General features: G+C 47.8%; 3 protein-coding genes across 5 annotated transcripts; 2 read left to right on the top strand and 1 right to left on the bottom strand.

Moving 5' to 3' along the window:
• The first annotated feature begins 64 nt into the window (after positions 1 to 64).
• LRRC59 (leucine rich repeat containing 59) lies at positions 65 to 4,034 on the top strand. Its single transcript, XM_062506337.1, has 7 exons — positions 65 to 169; positions 568 to 627; positions 1,153 to 1,311; positions 1,617 to 1,721; positions 2,296 to 2,368; positions 2,796 to 2,969; positions 3,509 to 4,034. The coding sequence occupies exons 1-7, from the start codon at positions 65 to 67 to the stop codon at positions 3,751 to 3,753; spliced, it is 921 nt and encodes a 306-aa protein (XP_062362321.1). The 3' UTR covers positions 3,754 to 4,034.
• Positions 4,035 to 5,881: 1,847 nt separating this feature from the next.
• Positions 5,882 to 10,383, bottom strand: EME1 (essential meiotic structure-specific endonuclease 1). The gene is made up of 8 exons (XM_062506322.1): positions 9,708 to 10,383; positions 9,502 to 9,629; positions 9,232 to 9,324; positions 8,700 to 8,818; positions 8,410 to 8,542; positions 7,773 to 7,888; positions 6,565 to 6,754; positions 5,882 to 6,222 (listed from the first exon to the last, which is right to left on the bottom strand). Exons 1-8 carry the CDS (start codon positions 10,381 to 10,383, stop codon positions 6,046 to 6,048), a joined length of 1,632 nt encoding a protein of 543 aa, XP_062362306.1. The 3' UTR covers positions 5,882 to 6,045.
• A 182-nt stretch (positions 10,384 to 10,565) lies between these two features.
• Positions 10,566 to 13,927, top strand: MRPL27 (mitochondrial ribosomal protein L27). 3 transcript variants are annotated; one of them, XM_062506209.1, is made up of 4 exons: positions 10,566 to 10,607; positions 12,053 to 12,175; positions 12,896 to 12,963; positions 13,391 to 13,927. In XM_062506209.1, exons 1-4 carry the CDS (start codon positions 10,586 to 10,588, stop codon positions 13,595 to 13,597), a joined length of 420 nt encoding a protein of 139 aa, XP_062362193.1. In that variant the 5' UTR covers positions 10,566 to 10,585; the 3' UTR covers positions 13,598 to 13,927. The 3 variants fall into 3 exon arrangements, with proteins under 3 accessions (XP_062362193.1, XP_062362191.1, XP_062362192.1); XM_062506207.1 differs by lacking the exon at positions 13,391 to 13,927 and having other exon boundaries at positions 12,896 to 13,381; XM_062506208.1 differs by lacking the exon at positions 10,566 to 10,607 and having other exon boundaries at positions 11,603 to 12,175.
• Positions 13,928 to 16,122: the final 2,195 nt, after the last annotated feature.

Genomic DNA, 16,122 nt, shown 5'->3' with positions numbered 1-16,122 from the left:
GACGGGCTGGGTTGAGCCGCTCCGAACCGAGCCGCATCCCCCGTAGGCAGCCGCCGACGGAGCCATGTCGCGGGGCAGTGGGAAGGGGCTCAGCCTGAAGGACAAGCTGGATGGGAACGAGCTGGACCTGAGCCTGTGTGATCTGAACGAGGTGCCGGTGCGGGAGCTGGTGAGTGTCCGGCCGCAGCCCGGCGGGGGTGGGGACCGGCTCCTGCTCCCGGGAACGGGCACTAGGAGAGCCGGGTGTGCTGGCGGCTTGGGAGCTGCCCTGCAGGTATTTGAATCAGTCAGGTTCTGTGTGATTGAGATTTTTGAGCTGGCCTGCAGGTATTTAACGCAGAAAGGTTCTGTGTCCCACGGGCCTGGCAGCTGCTGGTCACTGCTGTCCCGGGTTAAGAACCTTTTTTGGACCCAGAAATGGATCCGGGGATGACGTGACCTCAGAACAGCCGCGGGGGATGGACAGACTGACGTGGGAGAAACCGCAGAGGCCGAAGCAGAACTAGCAGGTGTCAGAAGGGCTTGGGTGAACCTCCATGTTCATTCAGTGCCTTATTTGTCTTTCAGGCTGCTCTTCCGAAAGCTACTGTCTTGGATTTGTCCTGTAACAACCTCATTTCCTTGCCGGTAAGGTGCTAGAGAGCCTCCATGGGGATGAGTCTGCTGGGAAATATTTGGAAAGATAGCTGGTGCTTCAGTAGAGGCTCACCAGGCACTGTGGGACTGGCAATTTCCCTGCCCTGGGATGGCTGAATGACTCGGTTGTTAGTGACAGGTCAGTGCTGGCAGTGGATTTGGCCGAGGCAGGACAAAGTACAGGGTTGAACTGTGTGAAGATTGCAGTACGTTCCTTCCAGAGCATCCCAGGTGAACACAGAGGAGTTCCATCAGCAGTGGGGACTCGGGTTTGTTCCTGTCATATTGTCATCCATAACCTTCTCAGTCTGTCCTACCTGTCCCACTGTGTCTCACCTCCATCTTTCAAGGCAAAGGAGGAGAGCAATTTTCCTCCATCACAGTCCTGTAACAAGTCAAGGATTTGTGCCTGATGTGAGGTGCAGGCTGTCTCTGTACTTCCCACTGAGACAGTGGGACTTTATTCCATAAAGGTGCTGACCAGCTTTCTCTGAGTTTTCTTTGTTTGGGTTTTAGTCAGACTTCTGCAGTTTGATGCATCTGGTGAAACTGGATTTGAGTAAAAATCGGCTGCAACAGCTGCCCTTGGACTTTGGCCGCCTGGTCAATCTGCAGCACCTGGACCTTCTGAACAACCGCTTGGTCACCCTGCCAGTCAGCTTTGCACAGCTCAAGGTAAAACTGTTTGCTGGGCAGTTATGTAAAGCTTTGGGATGCAGCCCAGGGTCTTGTGATCCTGCTCAAGTTGATTTCTCTGGTAAAGCATCCATCCTGCTGACTACCCATTCCAAAATTCAGTTGGCTCTGCACCGCAGCTCAGAGAAAATCCTCTCAATCTACTGAAAACATCTCTGCTCATCTTCTGTGCCTGTTTTATTCGTGTAAAAACTAAGCAGTTATTTTCTTTTGCTTTGGTTCTCTTAAATAAATACAAGACTGCTGTGCTCTTACAGCCTCCCCTTTGTTGTGCCCTTTTGCAGAACCTGAAGTGGCTGGATCTGAAGGACAATCCCCTGGATCCTGTCCTGGCTAAAGTGGCAGGAGACTGTCTGGATGAGAATCAGTGTAAGCAGGCTGCTGTCAAGGTAAGGAGTCTGCTTTTATTCAGTTTTTTTTCCCATTCATGGCCTTGCCAGTAATTCTACCCCTGTTTGCTTAGCAAGCTGCGCAGCTGCTGCAGGAGCCTGAAGTTTCTTCAGGGAGTAAGGTGCAGGTCCACTGCACTAACTCCACTACTGCTGTGCCTGTGGAGAGCAAACATCTGGCTGAGGAGGATGGTTCTCCATTAGTGGAGTTAAGAGAGGATTAAATGCTGGTTGCCTGGAAGGTGGAGGCATAATCAGATATAATAGTCCATGCCTGTGCTGATAGTACAAAAACCTCTGGAGAAGTTCTGGCAAACATAAATGGAAATGTTCTGTGATCCTCTGTATCCCTGAGCACCAGTTTCCCGTGTCTGTTTTTAATGGGAAGATCTGCTTTTTAATAACAAGAGACTCACAGAGTTGTGAGTTCTTTTCAGAGCCGTAGCTGTAGGGATAGGTGAGGGCTGAGGGTCAGCCCCACCTGATCTCAGCCACACTCCAGCTGTGCTTTTCTGAACTGACTGTGCCACAAGGCTTCTGCACAGCCCTCAGGTTGTTTTCTTGGCCCTTTAAGGTACTGCAGCACATGAAAGCAATCCAGTCTGAGCAAGATCGACAACGGCAGCGGAAACTCCAGGCAGAGAGAGGTAGGCACAAAGAACCCCACTTGCTGTCTGCTGAGGACTGCTCTTGGTCTCTTTAACACACCCAAACATTCTGATCACCATCTAAAAAATTGCCATTTAGTGCATACTTGTAGCCACCCAAACCCAAAGTACTCAGGGAATAGTAAGGTAAAAGGGTTAGAGGGAAAAAGATAGCAGGGGGGGTAAGTATGTGATTTCTTGGCCTGAGGAATAGTTAAATCTCTAAATGGAACGTGCTAGAGGTTGCCTATAAAAACATGAAAGAAAAGCACAGCGAAATGCAAGGTATGTAATACTAAATAAAATGCTAAAAAAGAGGATAGTTGTTTAATTGGTTTCCTCATTCCAGCTGGGATAATAAGGTGATAAGGAAAATGTCAGTGACAGCCCTTTACATAAAAGGGAAAAACTTGCTGTTAACCCCCAGAAATGGAGAAGAGGCGTGAAGCAGAACAGCGAGCAAAGGAGGCTCAGGAGAGAGAACTGCGGAAGCGAGAGAAGGCAGAGGAGAAGGAGCGCAGAAGGCGGGAGTACGATGCTCAGAAAGCTGCAAAACAGGAGATGGAAAAGAAAACTAAAAAGGAAGCCGTGCACACCCGAAGTAAGTAGTGTCCATTTTGGGTGGGATTGTGTCAGGTTTCATTGTCATCAGACTGTGATGCTGCCAGAATTGCTTTCATGTAGCCCAGATACTGGAAGACAGTGGGAGAGGGTAGTGGGGAGCTTATAGGAGTTCTGATAAACTCTGCTGCTGTGCCCTTTTCCCCTTTGCCTGTGTTCCCATGAACTGTGAAGCTGCAAAGTCAGGAAGTTCTCCAGCTGTTCTCCTGATGAGAACTTCCCTCTGCTCATTTTTTCTTAAGTCTACTGAACTACATTTGCATAATCAGATCTCGAGCAACACAGAGGTGCTTTACACCCTCTTCACTGCTGCCCTTGAAACTGGATCTGTAACTTTTCATCCTAAGCAGTTAAATCCTGCACATCTACTTATTTATCAGAGCTAAGTGATGGAAATTCACAACAAAAGCCAAGTGCAGCAGAGGATTAAGTATCTTACCTGAACTGTTTGTTTGTGAGCATAGCCTGTTATAGTTGATTAATTCCTCACATTCTGTGCTGTTCATGTTCTCCCTGAAGAGCCAGCCTCCAGCTCCCGTCCCCCTCAGCCGCCCCGGCACAAGCCCTCGTGGTCACGGTCGGTGCTGAGAGTCCTGCTCTTTGTGCTCTTCTGCATCCTCTGTACTCTGGCTGCCTGCAAGCTGACGGAGCTGCAGCATCAACCTCTGTGTGTCAGCGTGAACACCCTCTACGAGGACGTGGTGGCTGCTCTGCAAAACCACAAAACCCTGCAGAATATGCTACAGCACAACTCGCAGCAGTGATTGTCCTGGATGGGCACTTGCTTCGTCAGCATCTCCTTCCACCATCTACGCAGCCAGAATTCCTATGGAATTGTGTTCTGATGAAACTGCTTTGGACCAGTCAGCGTTGGTTTGCTGCTCCACTCCACAGAGCAGAGCTGTTGTTCAAACCATCTTTGTTGTGCATGTCTCTCAGTCGGCCTGTAACTCCCATTATTTGTGCACATTGACCTAAACTTGTTACCATTCCTTGCTTCCAAGTGGTATCCTGCAAGGTACAAGAAGCTGACAGTCTATAGGAAGGGGAACAAGCAGCCCTCACATCACCTGGGGGAGACAGCTGTAGCTCTGACTTGGAGGTGGAAGGTTTTTAATACATATCCATTCCTTGCTCTCATTTCTGTTTGTGCTAAAATTGGTGGTATGGCTGTATAGGAATAATACACTAAGGCCCCCCTCTAGGACCAATTACAGGCATGTAGGATGGCTGTGCATCCCTGTGTTGGAGCAAAGAGGCTGATGTGCTATTGAAAGGAGCTGAAAATTTTCAATACAACAGTTTTCACAGCAATGTGTCTGAATGTTTATGTTGTTAACATGGTTTTAATTTTAATTAGGCCTTTTAGAAACGGCCACAAACGATTTCCAAGTACATGGGAATAATCCCTGCCTGCTGCAGCTGCAGAAGCAACACTGGGTGGCACTGTGGGAGCACTGTTGGCAGGAAAGGGGAAACCTTGGTGTTGGAGGAGGGTTGGGAGGTTTGGTGGTTTGCATCTCGAGAGGAAAACTCACTTCTGCAATGGTCTGTGAATTATTTAGAATTTCCTTTAAAATTATTTGAAATAATTAATTTTAAATTTTCCTTTTAAAACCCCCATCAAGCAAAAATTTTTCTTAGCCTGAAGGGTTATGTGAGTACTTAAAATGAAGTGCAAGTTTCAGAGAATATCTGCATACAGACTCCACTGAGACATCCTGTGCTGGTCCCAGAATCATTCCCTCTTCTCATACCCGGGATTATTGCTGTCAGGAGCAGTGCTATCCAGTAAATCTTAATTTGTCTGTAGCCTAGTGATAAGACTGTAGTTCCCTGAATAGCACACAGGAGAGAGCAGCATCACAAGTATCAGGTAAAAGGAAGGAAGGGCTGCCTCTGCCTTAGGAGTGCATGTTTCAAAGCTTCCTTCAAACACCTTTAAGCTTTGCTTTGGTGTCTAACTCATCCCATTCTTTAAAAGATCCTTATTCCCTACTCAGAAATGTTCAGGAAGATGACAAACAGCCTCCAAAGCAGTGTTTCCTCCATGCAGCCCAACAGATGCGTGTTGCATAGGTTGGCAAGCACCGAGCTTAAACAATTTATAGATTCAGGCCAGCAGCACTTCTGGCCGGCCAGGGCTCCTGCTGGATGCCTGGAATGAGCAGGGCAGGTAGGGATTTTTCCACTGGAGGCAGCAGGGTTCCAAAGAGTTAACTTCCAAATACGGAATGCAGTTTCATTCTCTGAGCACTCAACAATGCTGTTGCAAAAACCCTGAACTGTCCTTGTGTGCACACAAGTACTGATGGCTGCACGGACAGACCGTGGTCCCCAATCTAATTAAAAAGAAGCTTTTTCTGCCAACTGTTTGGCCCTCATAATTCCAGCACATATAATCAGATTTCAAGACCCTCTGTAGATTAGGCCGTCTGGAGACTTGACTCTAAGCACTCTGAACTTATATCTGAAAATTAGTCTTTCTCATTCCCATCTGCTACAGTGGAACAATGAGAGGCTGTTTATGAGGTAAGGTTCTTTCACCTCACTAGAGCAGGTGCTGGGGGGGCAGCACCATGTTGGTCTAGCATCAGGATTTGTCCCAAAGGAGGGAAAAAATAAGTCCTTCCAGTTCAGGAAAATAAGAGGAAGTATTCCTTTCAACAAAGGACATACCCTTCTATGTTGAAGACACCATGTTAAAAAGCAAAGGTTATTCTTCAAAATTATTTATTTTATAGAAAGACAACTAAAACAACATCAGTACTCTAAGCTGTGTGCAACTCCTGTGCTAAGGGAAGATGTTCCCCATCTTTCCTGTGTAAACTTCTATTCAGCAACTTGGTATCCAACTTTTTTCCTGCTACAGTAAAGTCTAAATGTGCTTCAAGTTTTTAAACAAGGATCAGTGAGTGTTATCTAAGCACTTCTTCACAGAAGAAAACTGAAAACTTGACCAGACAAATGGTAAAACCCTTATTCCCTGGAGCAACCCAGTGAAATCCAAAACCGAACACTTAACCAGACAAACATTAAAACCCTTTTTCCCCGTGCTAGCCAGTGAAATCCAGACAGAGGTCAGGATTGTGGGAAGTCATCTGCAGGTAGATGCGTCGGGACAGCTCGGGCCCGATGCGCCGGGAGGTGGCTGTCACCCCCTCCCCACGGTGCACAGGGATGTTGGACAGCATGTTCTCCCGCTCCTGCTCCGAGGAGCATCTCTCATAGGCCTGAAAGCAACACAGGGGAGAACAGCATCACCCACTGGCATCCACTGCTCAAAAAACAATCAAAGCTATGCACCTGTTCCTGCTCCGCCCTTTGACAACGTCCACTCATTTTTCACTTGGTCTCTGTCCGAGTCCCACCTGTGAGCTTGGATAGTGGGGCCAGTGCTGCTCCCTCAGTGGGAGGCCAGAGCAGTGGATGCCAAGGCATCAGTTCCTTCGCTAACTTACTGAACTGCTTATACAGAATCACTGTGTCTAATTTAATACTGATTAAATTACTTCCACCCCCTGTATAAGCTGGCTGCCTGCACACAGTGCTGGGTGTCCCTGATGCATCCTCACCTGGATCAGAAGCTGAGGAGAAGGGTAAGCAGACACTATAGCCTCAGCCATCTCAGAGCTGACACGGTTAAATTGCTGTATCTGCCTCTTCCAAACTTTCAAGAGACCCTTTCCAGAAGGATCCACCTTCACTCCTCCAGAACAGCTCTTCTCCAAGTAGAAAGAGAACCCTGCATTGTCTCGCTCTCGCCTAGGGAGAACAAGGAATGAGGAAGCAAATGAGACAATGAGGCTGTGAAGAAAATCCTGTCCCTGCCATCTGTTGTCACAGAGCCAGAGCACTGTCCCTCACTTGAGCTGTCAGACACAACTGGCATCAAAGGAAACATGAACAATTTGACCCTGTTCTCTTTACGTGCACTACCGATTTCTTTAAGACCCAGATTGCTAGGGGAAAAGAAACAATCCTGTACTCAGCAGCAATCCTGACACAAGCCAACTTGCAGACAAAGTGGTAAACAAGAATTCACCTTCTGGCTGTCACCCATAATCAAACATTTTAGATGTCATTTTAAATGACATCTCATCTCTTGTCATGGCTGACATGAAAATCCAACAGCTGCTGTGATAGGAATGCCAGGACTGTGTGAGACTGCACAAGGTGGCTTTCTTAGCTACCACTGCAACAAGCTGCTGCCTTCCCTTACCAATGGAGAGAGCCAAGTGGTTCATTCTCAGGCATGTCTCTTTGGTTACGTACTGAAGAAGAAAAGCTGGCACTCTAAGAGCCAACCCTACTCACATTCCCTTCCCACTCCAAAAATCTGACTCAGAACAAGAGCTCTACTTGATGTCAAGGTTCCAGTGTGAAACCTCAACACGGTGAAGCACCAGAAGAACTTGCCCAAAGAAGTTGCAGATATCCCACCCCTGGAAGTGTTCAGTGCCAGGTTGGATGGAGCACTGAACAACCAGGTCTAGTGGAAGGTGTCCCTGCCCATGGCAGGGGGTTGAATTAGATGGATTAGATGATCTTTCAGGTCCCTTCCAACCCAAACCAGCCTGTGACTGTGAAACCAGGGTCTGTCCTGACCCTCTGTGGGCAGGACATCAATTTGAAGAATAAGTTCTATGTTGAAGGAGCTGCAATAGCAGCTGCTCTGTCACCTGCACCTTTAAGAACCATTATACCCTTGTACCTGCTATTCCTTCCCAGCAGCTTAAAGTGCAGCCTCTCCAAAGGCAGGACCAAACCTCTGCTTACTCACTTGTATGGTGCCTCAGCCACAGCTTTTGTGAAAATAGTGGCATATTCCCCAAGCTCCTCATTGCTCTCAAAAATGTTTATTTGGACTTGTGTGCTCAGCTGCAGATCCACCAGGGCCTGTATCACCATTGGGAACAACAAATGGCACAATCAGTTTTGTTGCATCAAATTCCATTTTTGTCTGAAGCAGAAAAGGGTCACAAACGTTCTGTGTAGGACAAGAACCTTCACTCTCTCTTCATTTTGGGAACAGTTAACTTAAGACACTGAAGTATTTAGGGGCAGTCTGTCTCCTGACAGTTAATATCACCTCAGTGTCCTCTGAGCTGCCTCAGTTCCTCTGTGACTCTTGTTACAAACAGGCCAGCACTAGTGGGCTTTGCCAGTGGGCCATGAAAGGCAAGAGGTGCTGAGACTGACATCACTATCCAGGTGAATGAGACACATCAGTCTGTGTGGGAGCAGGTACATGACTGAGCAGTGGAGGGCTGAACCCAAGGAGCTCTGTCCACAGACTGATGGACTAATGAATAATGAAAGCCGTGTACTCCCATCCACAAAATTGTGTGACTGGGTCAAATGTCCAAATACTGGGAGACAACAGATGATGGCTGCACGTCTGTTTTGAAAGCACTCACTTCTTTCACATCCATTCTGGATAAGTCCAGGCCAGAATCCTTAACCTCCTTTTTTCTCCTTTCTGCTCGTTTCTCTTGATTCCCACTCGCTGCTGCCTGTCGCAGCCTTTGTTTTGGCTGAACTTGGAGAGACCTAAAGAGAGTAAAGTAAGACTGGGGTGACAGTCTGGATGGACCTTTGCTTCTGTTTCTGTATAAAAAGTGGTGGAGCAGTTCTAGGAATACCTCTCATACTCCAGTCTTTCAAGGCCAGAGAAAACACAGAAACATTTGGAGGGGAGAAGTCTGACCTGAAATAATTTTCTACTCCAACTACTGCCAGAGCCAGAATTCTCCCAGGCATTTTCTCCATCATATGAGCTACATAGCTCTGCAGGGTCTCCTGCCTTTCTGCACAGCCGTCAATGTTCTACAAAGATGAATGGGAAAAATAAGGAGTTAAACCATTTTGAGGTACACAGAGAAGCACAGCAAATTATGGCCCTGGTTGTAGTCTGCAGATGAGTCTGTACATCCTTGCTCTTCAGGGCAAGCAGGCAATACTTGATCCCATGTGAAGTTAGAGCAGAAAGAAAAAAAAGAAACCCACTTGATGTAGTAATGTAACCCTTCAGGAATGTGTGAACAATTTTAACTAGCGAAGAAAGCTTGTCAGAACTTAACATTATACAACCCATTAAAGTCTCCTAAACCCAGATTTCTATTTTAGTGAAACCCTGCATTCCTCCCACACCAAAACCTTCCTGCCACTAAGAGGGATGACAAAACACTGGTTTTGCATCAAGGCACATTCAGGAACACAAAAGTCATAAGCTTTCTCACTTGCTTGTAGCTGCGAGCCATGGACAAAAACTCCTCCAAGCCAAGCAGAACAAGGACATTTGGTTCTTCTGTCCATTCATCTCCTCCTCCCATCTGTTCAGATATGAAAACAAACAGGCCACAGTCTATTTAGAATTCACTCAGACTCCCACTCAGAGCTCTGAGCAGGGAGATTAGAGGGCGTTTACTTGGGTTGCTAAATACAACTACTAATGACTGCAAATAACACATGAAGAAAAGGGCAAGATTATCAAGATTTTGCTCGCATACCTGTGATGACACTGTCTTTCTCCTCCAGGTGATGCTGCAAGGAACAGCTTGGTTTTCAAACACACAGGAATAATTGGCAGCCTGCAAAGCACTAAGGATCTGTTCTCCACCTTCTACCTGTAAGATGACTGAAATCGATGCACGGGTCAGACCTCCAGAGAGAGGAGACAACAGTCAATACAGGTGCAGGCTGTGAGGACAACTACCTGGATCTAGCACCACTGTTATGTATTTCTGGCACTCTCCTGGCCGCTGAGCTTTCAGCATCTTAGCAACAGCTCTCTTCCTCTCTTTCTCCTCCTCCTGCTTCCTCCTCTTTGCTCCTTGCTCCTTCCTTCTCTGCCACGCATTCTGGCAGATTGCCTCCCGTTCCTTCTGACTATACTGTCGCTTCTTGAGAGGGAGTGATGTTTCTGGCCTTTCTCTGCTTACTGGGGGGCTACTAGGCCTGTCTGAGTCGACTGGCGAGGAGCACAGGGAGAATCTCTCAGCACTGCGTGTACCATTCTCACTGTCGCAAGCCACTTCTCCAGACGGCGCCAGGTTTTCCTGCAGCCCTTCGCTCCCAGAAGCCATCAGGTCACCACTATCACAAAGCCCAGATGCCTCTCCTGTATCGCCAGTGCCCAGGCTGAAAGGCTCAGGCTCCGCTCCCACCCTCATCTCGACCCTCTCACTCAAAGGGACGACGTCCATCTCCTCTTCATCCATCTCTTCGCTCTCGCTGCTCACCATCTTGACAACCTCTGCCACTTCATGATCAGGAGATGGCGATCGCGGGCGCCTCGGCTGGCCGAGGCATGGGGACGGTTGCAGCAGGTAGGCGAAGGAGGGCAAGCTGTCCTCCTCGCTGCTCTCAGATCCCGACTCAATCCCCGCCATCGCCCCCGTCTCCGCAGGGGCACCCGCGCTCGCCTGAGGGGAAAGCCCGCGCCGGCCGCTGGTTGGCCCAGAGCCGCGCTCAGCGGACGGTGATTGGACGCAACGCTCGCGAGGCCGCTCGCTCGCACCAATCGCCGCCCAGCGCGCGCGCGTGCGCGTGGCCTTCCCAGCGGAAAGGCGAGGGGGAAGCGGCGCCATAAAAATGGCGGCGCTGGGACGGCAGTGTGAGTGCGGGCCTGTGTCAGCTTATTACCCTTTGAGGGGTGGGGAGCGGGGCCTGCCGTGGAGCGGGAGGGGTGGGCTTGGGAGAAGGTGCCTCACGGAGGTCACCTCGCGGGCTGTCGCGCCCCCGGTGGGACGTCACCGCCGGTAGCGCGAGGCCGAGGCTTTCGGCTTTGCCTGAAGCTGAGCTGGAGCTGTGGTGATGGACGGGTTTGCGTATGTGAAACTATAACTATAGTTAGTCTGTGTCTAGCTTCCTGTAAATTGTCAAGTCTCGGAAGCTTTGATTTACTTAATGGGTCATCTCCTGAAATTAATGGGGTTTTGTACCCTTTCTTCAACAGTATTTCATAGAATTATGGACGGGTTTGAGTTGGAAGGAATCTTAAAGATCGTCTTGTTCCAATTCCCTGCCGTGGGCAGAGATGCCTTCCATTAGACCAGATTGTATCCAGCCTGTGCTTGAACGCTTCCAGTGATGGGACATATTTCCAGCTCACTGAGTATCCGTGATGATTTAATTAAGTTAAACGAGTGGTTTTGCTCATGTTAAGGAAATAAGATAACCGGTCTTCTGCACTAACCTGCTGTTTAACAGGCTAAATAGAGGTATTCAGAAAAATTAGGTTTGTCTCCTAATTGCATAAAAGGTGGCATTTCATAGATTTTTAAGATAATGACTTGGATTGGGAGGGAACTTAAAGATCACCCAGTTCCTACCCTCTGCCATGGACAGGGACACCTTTCACTTGACCAGGTTGCTCCAAGCCATGTTCAACCTAGCCTTAAACACTTCCCTTTAACTTGGAGGATTTATGAAAATACGGTGCTCCAGACTCCCTTTTTTGCCACTCCCAGGGTTCTGTATTCCTTCTTAGAGCCTTTAATCATAGAATCACAGAATCATTAAGGTTGGAAAAGACCTCCAATACCAGCAAGCCCAGCCTTTATGCTCCTTTTGGATACTTCTCAGACTGTTTCTGGCTGGTCATAGATCTTTATGTGTTTTCCAGAATTGGAGTGTGCTCATTTATAAGATTGCAGGATGTAACTGTGTAAGTAAATGTCATTTGGTCAAAGGGGAAACTGAAACAAATTTCATCACATCTTTTCTCAAAGCACTGCAAGAGCAATCCACAGCAACTAGTGACATCTGTGCTGCATTCTACAAGAACGAATCAGGAATTTGTGCACATCATTTAACATTGTTGCTGAGAGTTTTATTCTACCCGGGCAGCAGCACTTGAGATGTGGCCTTTTTTTTTTTTTCAAGGAACTTGGGCCATGTTGGTCTAATTTATCTCGGAAGTACTTTTTGTTTCTCCCAGGGCTTTCCTTTACCTTTAATTTTAAAGCCTGTCTTAACTGATATCCTTTGCATCTGACAGAAGGAGTTATGTATGATAGTTACTCCAGCTGATGATGTTTTTTTTTTCTCCTAACCCAGTTCTAATCACTCGGCATACAAGCCTGGTTGCTGTCAGATGGGCTTCTAAGAAAAGTGGGGGCAGCTCGAAAAACCTCGGTGGCCGCAGCCCTGGGAAACGCCATGGGTTCAAAAAAGTCGAAGGTAGATCCGAGTATCTTATTTGCATTTCACTGGGTTCTTCATAGCTTCTCTCCCCTGATTTGTTGAGTGTTTCAGGAGGAGGTGAGCAGGACACTTTTCCAGGAGAAAGAGAAGGGGAGGATCAGTGAAACCTCATGATCCAGGGTCGTTGGTGGGCGGTGCAGGGTGACTCAGCTCCCCACTCCGTGACCCCGACTGTCACCGGCTAAAATTGCCTACAGAAAATGTACTTTGGTTCTAACTTTGCCTCTCCAGAGAGCCCAGGAGGCAGGAACACTGTGGGACACCTCATAACTGCACTGCACTTTCCCCCCATGCTGGGTGGAAAAACTGAGCATTTCCAGTGTTTACAAAGGAGAGAATTATGAGGCTTAGCAGAAGCCAAAGTGCAGATTCTTGCAGTTGAGTGCTTAATAATTATTAGCTTTGCTGATGGAAACATATCAATGTAAATGTAGTAAAACTAATGCCTTCAGCAGCCAGAAAATGCCGTGTACCCTAGAAGCAATCTTTTCAGAGGTTGTTTTGTCATGGTCTGTTCATTGTCTTTTTATTTCCTGCTAACAGCATTTTTGTTCAGATGCTTTTAGCATTTGAAGTAATTTTTCCTTAGAAAATATCTACAGAAAGCTGGGATTTGTAAGTCCTGGAATGATTTGTGTTCTGCCAGGGCTCAGGGGAGCTGTTTCTCTGCAGTCTGTCTGTGTCACTCTGTTGCAGGTGCATTTGTCCATGCAGGAAACATTTTGGCGACGCAGCGGTTGATCCGCTGGCATCCCGGTGCTCACGTAAGGCCTTTTCTCTCTCTTTGGTTCTCAGAGAACAGCTGTCTCCCCCAGAGTCCCACACTCACTGCCTCCTCTCTTTCTGTCTCATTCTTAATGTTCATCCCTGTGTTCTGTGGTATTAGTCACAGAGCAGCACCTGTGTTTGTGGGGCTCAGGGAAGGTCTGCAAGTAATGAGTATCCCAGAACACTTCTGTGACCTGACTTGGGCACTTGTGCTTCAGGCTGGAATGGGTGTCTCATGTCTCATACTGAGCACCATTGCAAACTGGTTGCTGGAAGCAGGTTGTGTGATTTTATATTTAAAAATAAAGCAACAGATGCTGTTGAAGCATCTCAAGGATATCAAACAAGGCAGACCAATGATCAGATCTGCTTGAGTTGTGGATGTCCAGCCTCTCCTTTCTAATGCTCCTCCTCCTCTCCCAGGTGGGGATGGGCCGTAACAAGACACTGTATGCCCTGGAGGACGGGATTGTGAGATACACCAAAGAGGTCTTCGTGCCCCCACCCCGCAGCAGCGAGAGCAGGGATGTGATCTGCCAGCTGCCCAAAGGAGCAGTCCTTTATAAAACTTTTATCAGTGTTGTCCCTACTGCAGAGGTAGGAAGCTTCAGACTCGTCACCATGCTGTGAACCTGCTGTGTCATGTGGGCACAGGTGGAAAGGACAGACCACTACAGCTATACTGGCATCTGAGGACAAGAGTGGCTCTGAAGATACCAGTTTAGGACTTGGTTTTGCTCCTGAAGCACCTATGGTCTGTGTTCAGGCACTGAGATCACCTGCTGGTGTTTTTAAGAGTGTTTAATAAATTCTGTGGAGCAGCTGAAGGTCTTGGCTGCTCATGGAATGTGTTACTGTGGTCATTTAGTATCTGGAGAACCTGGTCTGTTGTGCCACTGGATGAATTCCTTCTACAATCACTCTCGTGTCAGTACTTGTCCTGCTAATAATTCCCTCTATTTTTGCTCATTTTCAGTTACTACTGTTGTATTTGTACCTTAATTCAGAATACTGCAGAATAGATCATTTTCCACATGCACCTAATGCTGCGTACCCGGAAGCTGGATTTTCCCCTCTACCTTGCCTCAATGATTAACTTAAATATCTGAGTGTTCCATTCAGTGGCCATGTGAGGCAAGTTCACAGGCCTAACTCTTAACTCATTATTTCAGGGGGCCTGGCAAGATGCCCAAATCCGGGCTGGTATTTGAAGCTCAGCAGCTGGAGGTGTAGGATAAAGAATTATCCAGGATATTCATCCTTTTATCTTTGTGTCAGTACATTACATTTTTGAGCTTTTATTGCTCAAAATAAAGGAGGCGCACTGTGTTGTGCCAAACTGATCTTATTTCATCTACAGGTTTGTAAACAATCTGAAACATTGACTCTGCAGTAGAAAACAGGTTATCAAAATCAGTAGTGTAAGGACACCGGTGTTGGCATTATTTAGACAATTCCTGTGCTCTACAGAAGACCAGGTGAACTAGGTCAGCCACCTGTGTCCACCTGTGCTTCAGTCTTCATGCAGACCTCCAGCTATTCAGGCCATGCATCTGTCCTTTCCCAGCCTGCAATTCCAGTCCCATGGTTCATCTTGGTGGTCCATATTTGGGTATAACCCATGGAGCCCATCCAGATCCGTGTGTGGGGTCTGTACAGAACCACTGTCACAGAGGCTGTTGGTGCCAGAGCAGCAATGCTCCACAGCACATCCCTTCTGCCATGCACAGGTGAGGATTTCCAGCTGCCAGGCAATCCAGGTACAGTAAAACACTTGATAACCTAAGAAACAAGTAAAGCAGCACTACACCACCAGTGCCTAAGGTCTGATCCTTTGTACAGCCAGCAGTGCTGCCTCACAGAGGTATGAAATGCTGCTCCTGAGGAGCTCTGACCTAGCAGACCCTTCCCTTGGCTTTGCTCTGTGCAGCTCCAGAAGCTGGACCTTTGCCCTTGGTGTTTACCAGAGAAGAGTGAGCAGACCTCCCTGGTTCCTCTGCTCAGCACGGTACCCAGCAATGGCTTTGTGGCTGTTCTTGTGCTGCAAGAGGGATGTCACTGATGGCTGGGTTAGGCTTGCCTGTGTCTCAGCTGATTGTGGATCTGGGTGAAGGTTTGGCCATTCCCTGTGGAGGAAAATGGTATCCCAGGCACTTCTGTTGCTGATAGCACGGGAAGCAGCAGTACACTGAGGCCAAGGCCTTACACCGCAGTGTTTTGCTGAGTTTGGTAGCTGAGGGAGGCATGGAAAAGGTCTGGAACACCATGTCTGTCCAAGGTCTCTGAGCTTATTCCTGTTCCTGAGAAAGCTGGAGGGTGCCTCAGAGCATGCTCATAAGGAGGTGGCATCTATTGAGGAGAGAGGAAAGAGCATTATAGCGGATCAGAAATAACCAGGAGATTATCCCACCTCTTCTTCCAGAGTGGATGAAAAGGCTCACAGCTGCCACCAGCCTGAAATTAAACCCCGGCAGTCCCCCAGCACAGCCGGCTGTAGGCTGGGGAACACACCTGGGGATGAGAGCATCAGTCTGGAACACAGCACAAACCTGCTGAGAGACATTTTCCCCTCACACTCTGTACCAGGTTCCTGCTCTTCCCTGTTCCCCTTCAAGGACTTGGCAGAAGGCCAACACAAACTTCACTTTTCTTGAGAGAGGGCTGTCATTTGTTTTCCCTTGACTAAAGAAAAGTTACTGGAATTTACACAAGTACCTATAAACTGGGTGTTGTACCCAGGTTTCAGCAGCAAGTCTCACTGCAAGGAGAGAGGAACCTCCAGGCCTTGTCACATTTATTTTGGTAGAGCTGGGCTAGCTTTCTCCTGACATGTGACATGAACTGGCATGAGGCTGTTCCTCAACTACTTGTCTTTGGAGCTTTACTCTCCTGTGCCCTTGCTTTCCAGGTTTCATAGAATCACAGAAAGGTTTGGGTTGCAAGGGACCTTAAATATCATCCAGTTCCAACCCCTGCATGGATGGGGACACCTACATCAGGCTGGTACTTTTCAGGCAGGTGTCATTAGATACACTGAGTGGCAAGGCTTTAAGATCTCAAAATCCAGGTTAATCAGTGAACGTTTAACGCTTTACTCAGAGTTTCAAATGCTTTTGTTCTGCTTTAGACAGTAACGTCTCTGAACGGGAGTGTCT

This window comes from Cinclus cinclus, chromosome 20, assembly GCF_963662255.1.
Source record: "Cinclus cinclus chromosome 20, bCinCin1.1, whole genome shotgun sequence".
NCBI lineage: Eukaryota > Metazoa > Chordata > Aves > Passeriformes > Cinclidae > Cinclus > Cinclus cinclus.
This window is presented reverse-complemented; position numbering and strand designations above follow the sequence as displayed.

Coding starts and splice junctions, on each gene's coding strand:
- LRRC59 (XM_062506337.1), top strand. CDS start 65: ATGTCGCGGGGCAGTGGGAAGGGGCTCAGCCTGAAGGACAAGCTGGAT. Junction 1,722..2,295: donor GTAAGCAGGCTGCTGTCAAG/GTAAGGAGTCTG, acceptor TGGCCCTTTAAG/GTACTGCAGCACATGAAAGC. Junction 2,369..2,795: donor GAAACTCCAGGCAGAGAGAG/GTAGGCACAAAG, acceptor GTTAACCCCCAG/AAATGGAGAAGAGGCGTGAA.
- EME1 (XM_062506322.1), bottom strand. CDS start 10,383: ATGGCGGGGATTGAGTCGGGATCTGAGAGCAGCGAGGAGGACAGCTTG. Junction 9,630..9,707: donor AACAGTGGTGCTAGATCCAG/GTAGTTGTCCTC, acceptor CATCGATTTCAG/TCATCTTACAGGTAGAAGGT. Junction 6,755..7,772: donor GTGGCTGAGGCACCATACAA/GTGAGTAAGCAG, acceptor TGTTCTCCCTAG/GCGAGAGCGAGACAATGCAG.
- MRPL27 (XM_062506207.1), top strand. CDS start 10,586: ATGGCGGCGCTGGGACGGCAGT. Junction 10,608..12,052: donor GGCGGCGCTGGGACGGCAGT/GTGAGTGCGGGC, acceptor CTCCTAACCCAG/TTCTAATCACTCGGCATACA. Junction 12,176..12,895: donor TGGGTTCAAAAAAGTCGAAG/GTAGATCCGAGT, acceptor ACTCTGTTGCAG/GTGCATTTGTCCATGCAGGA.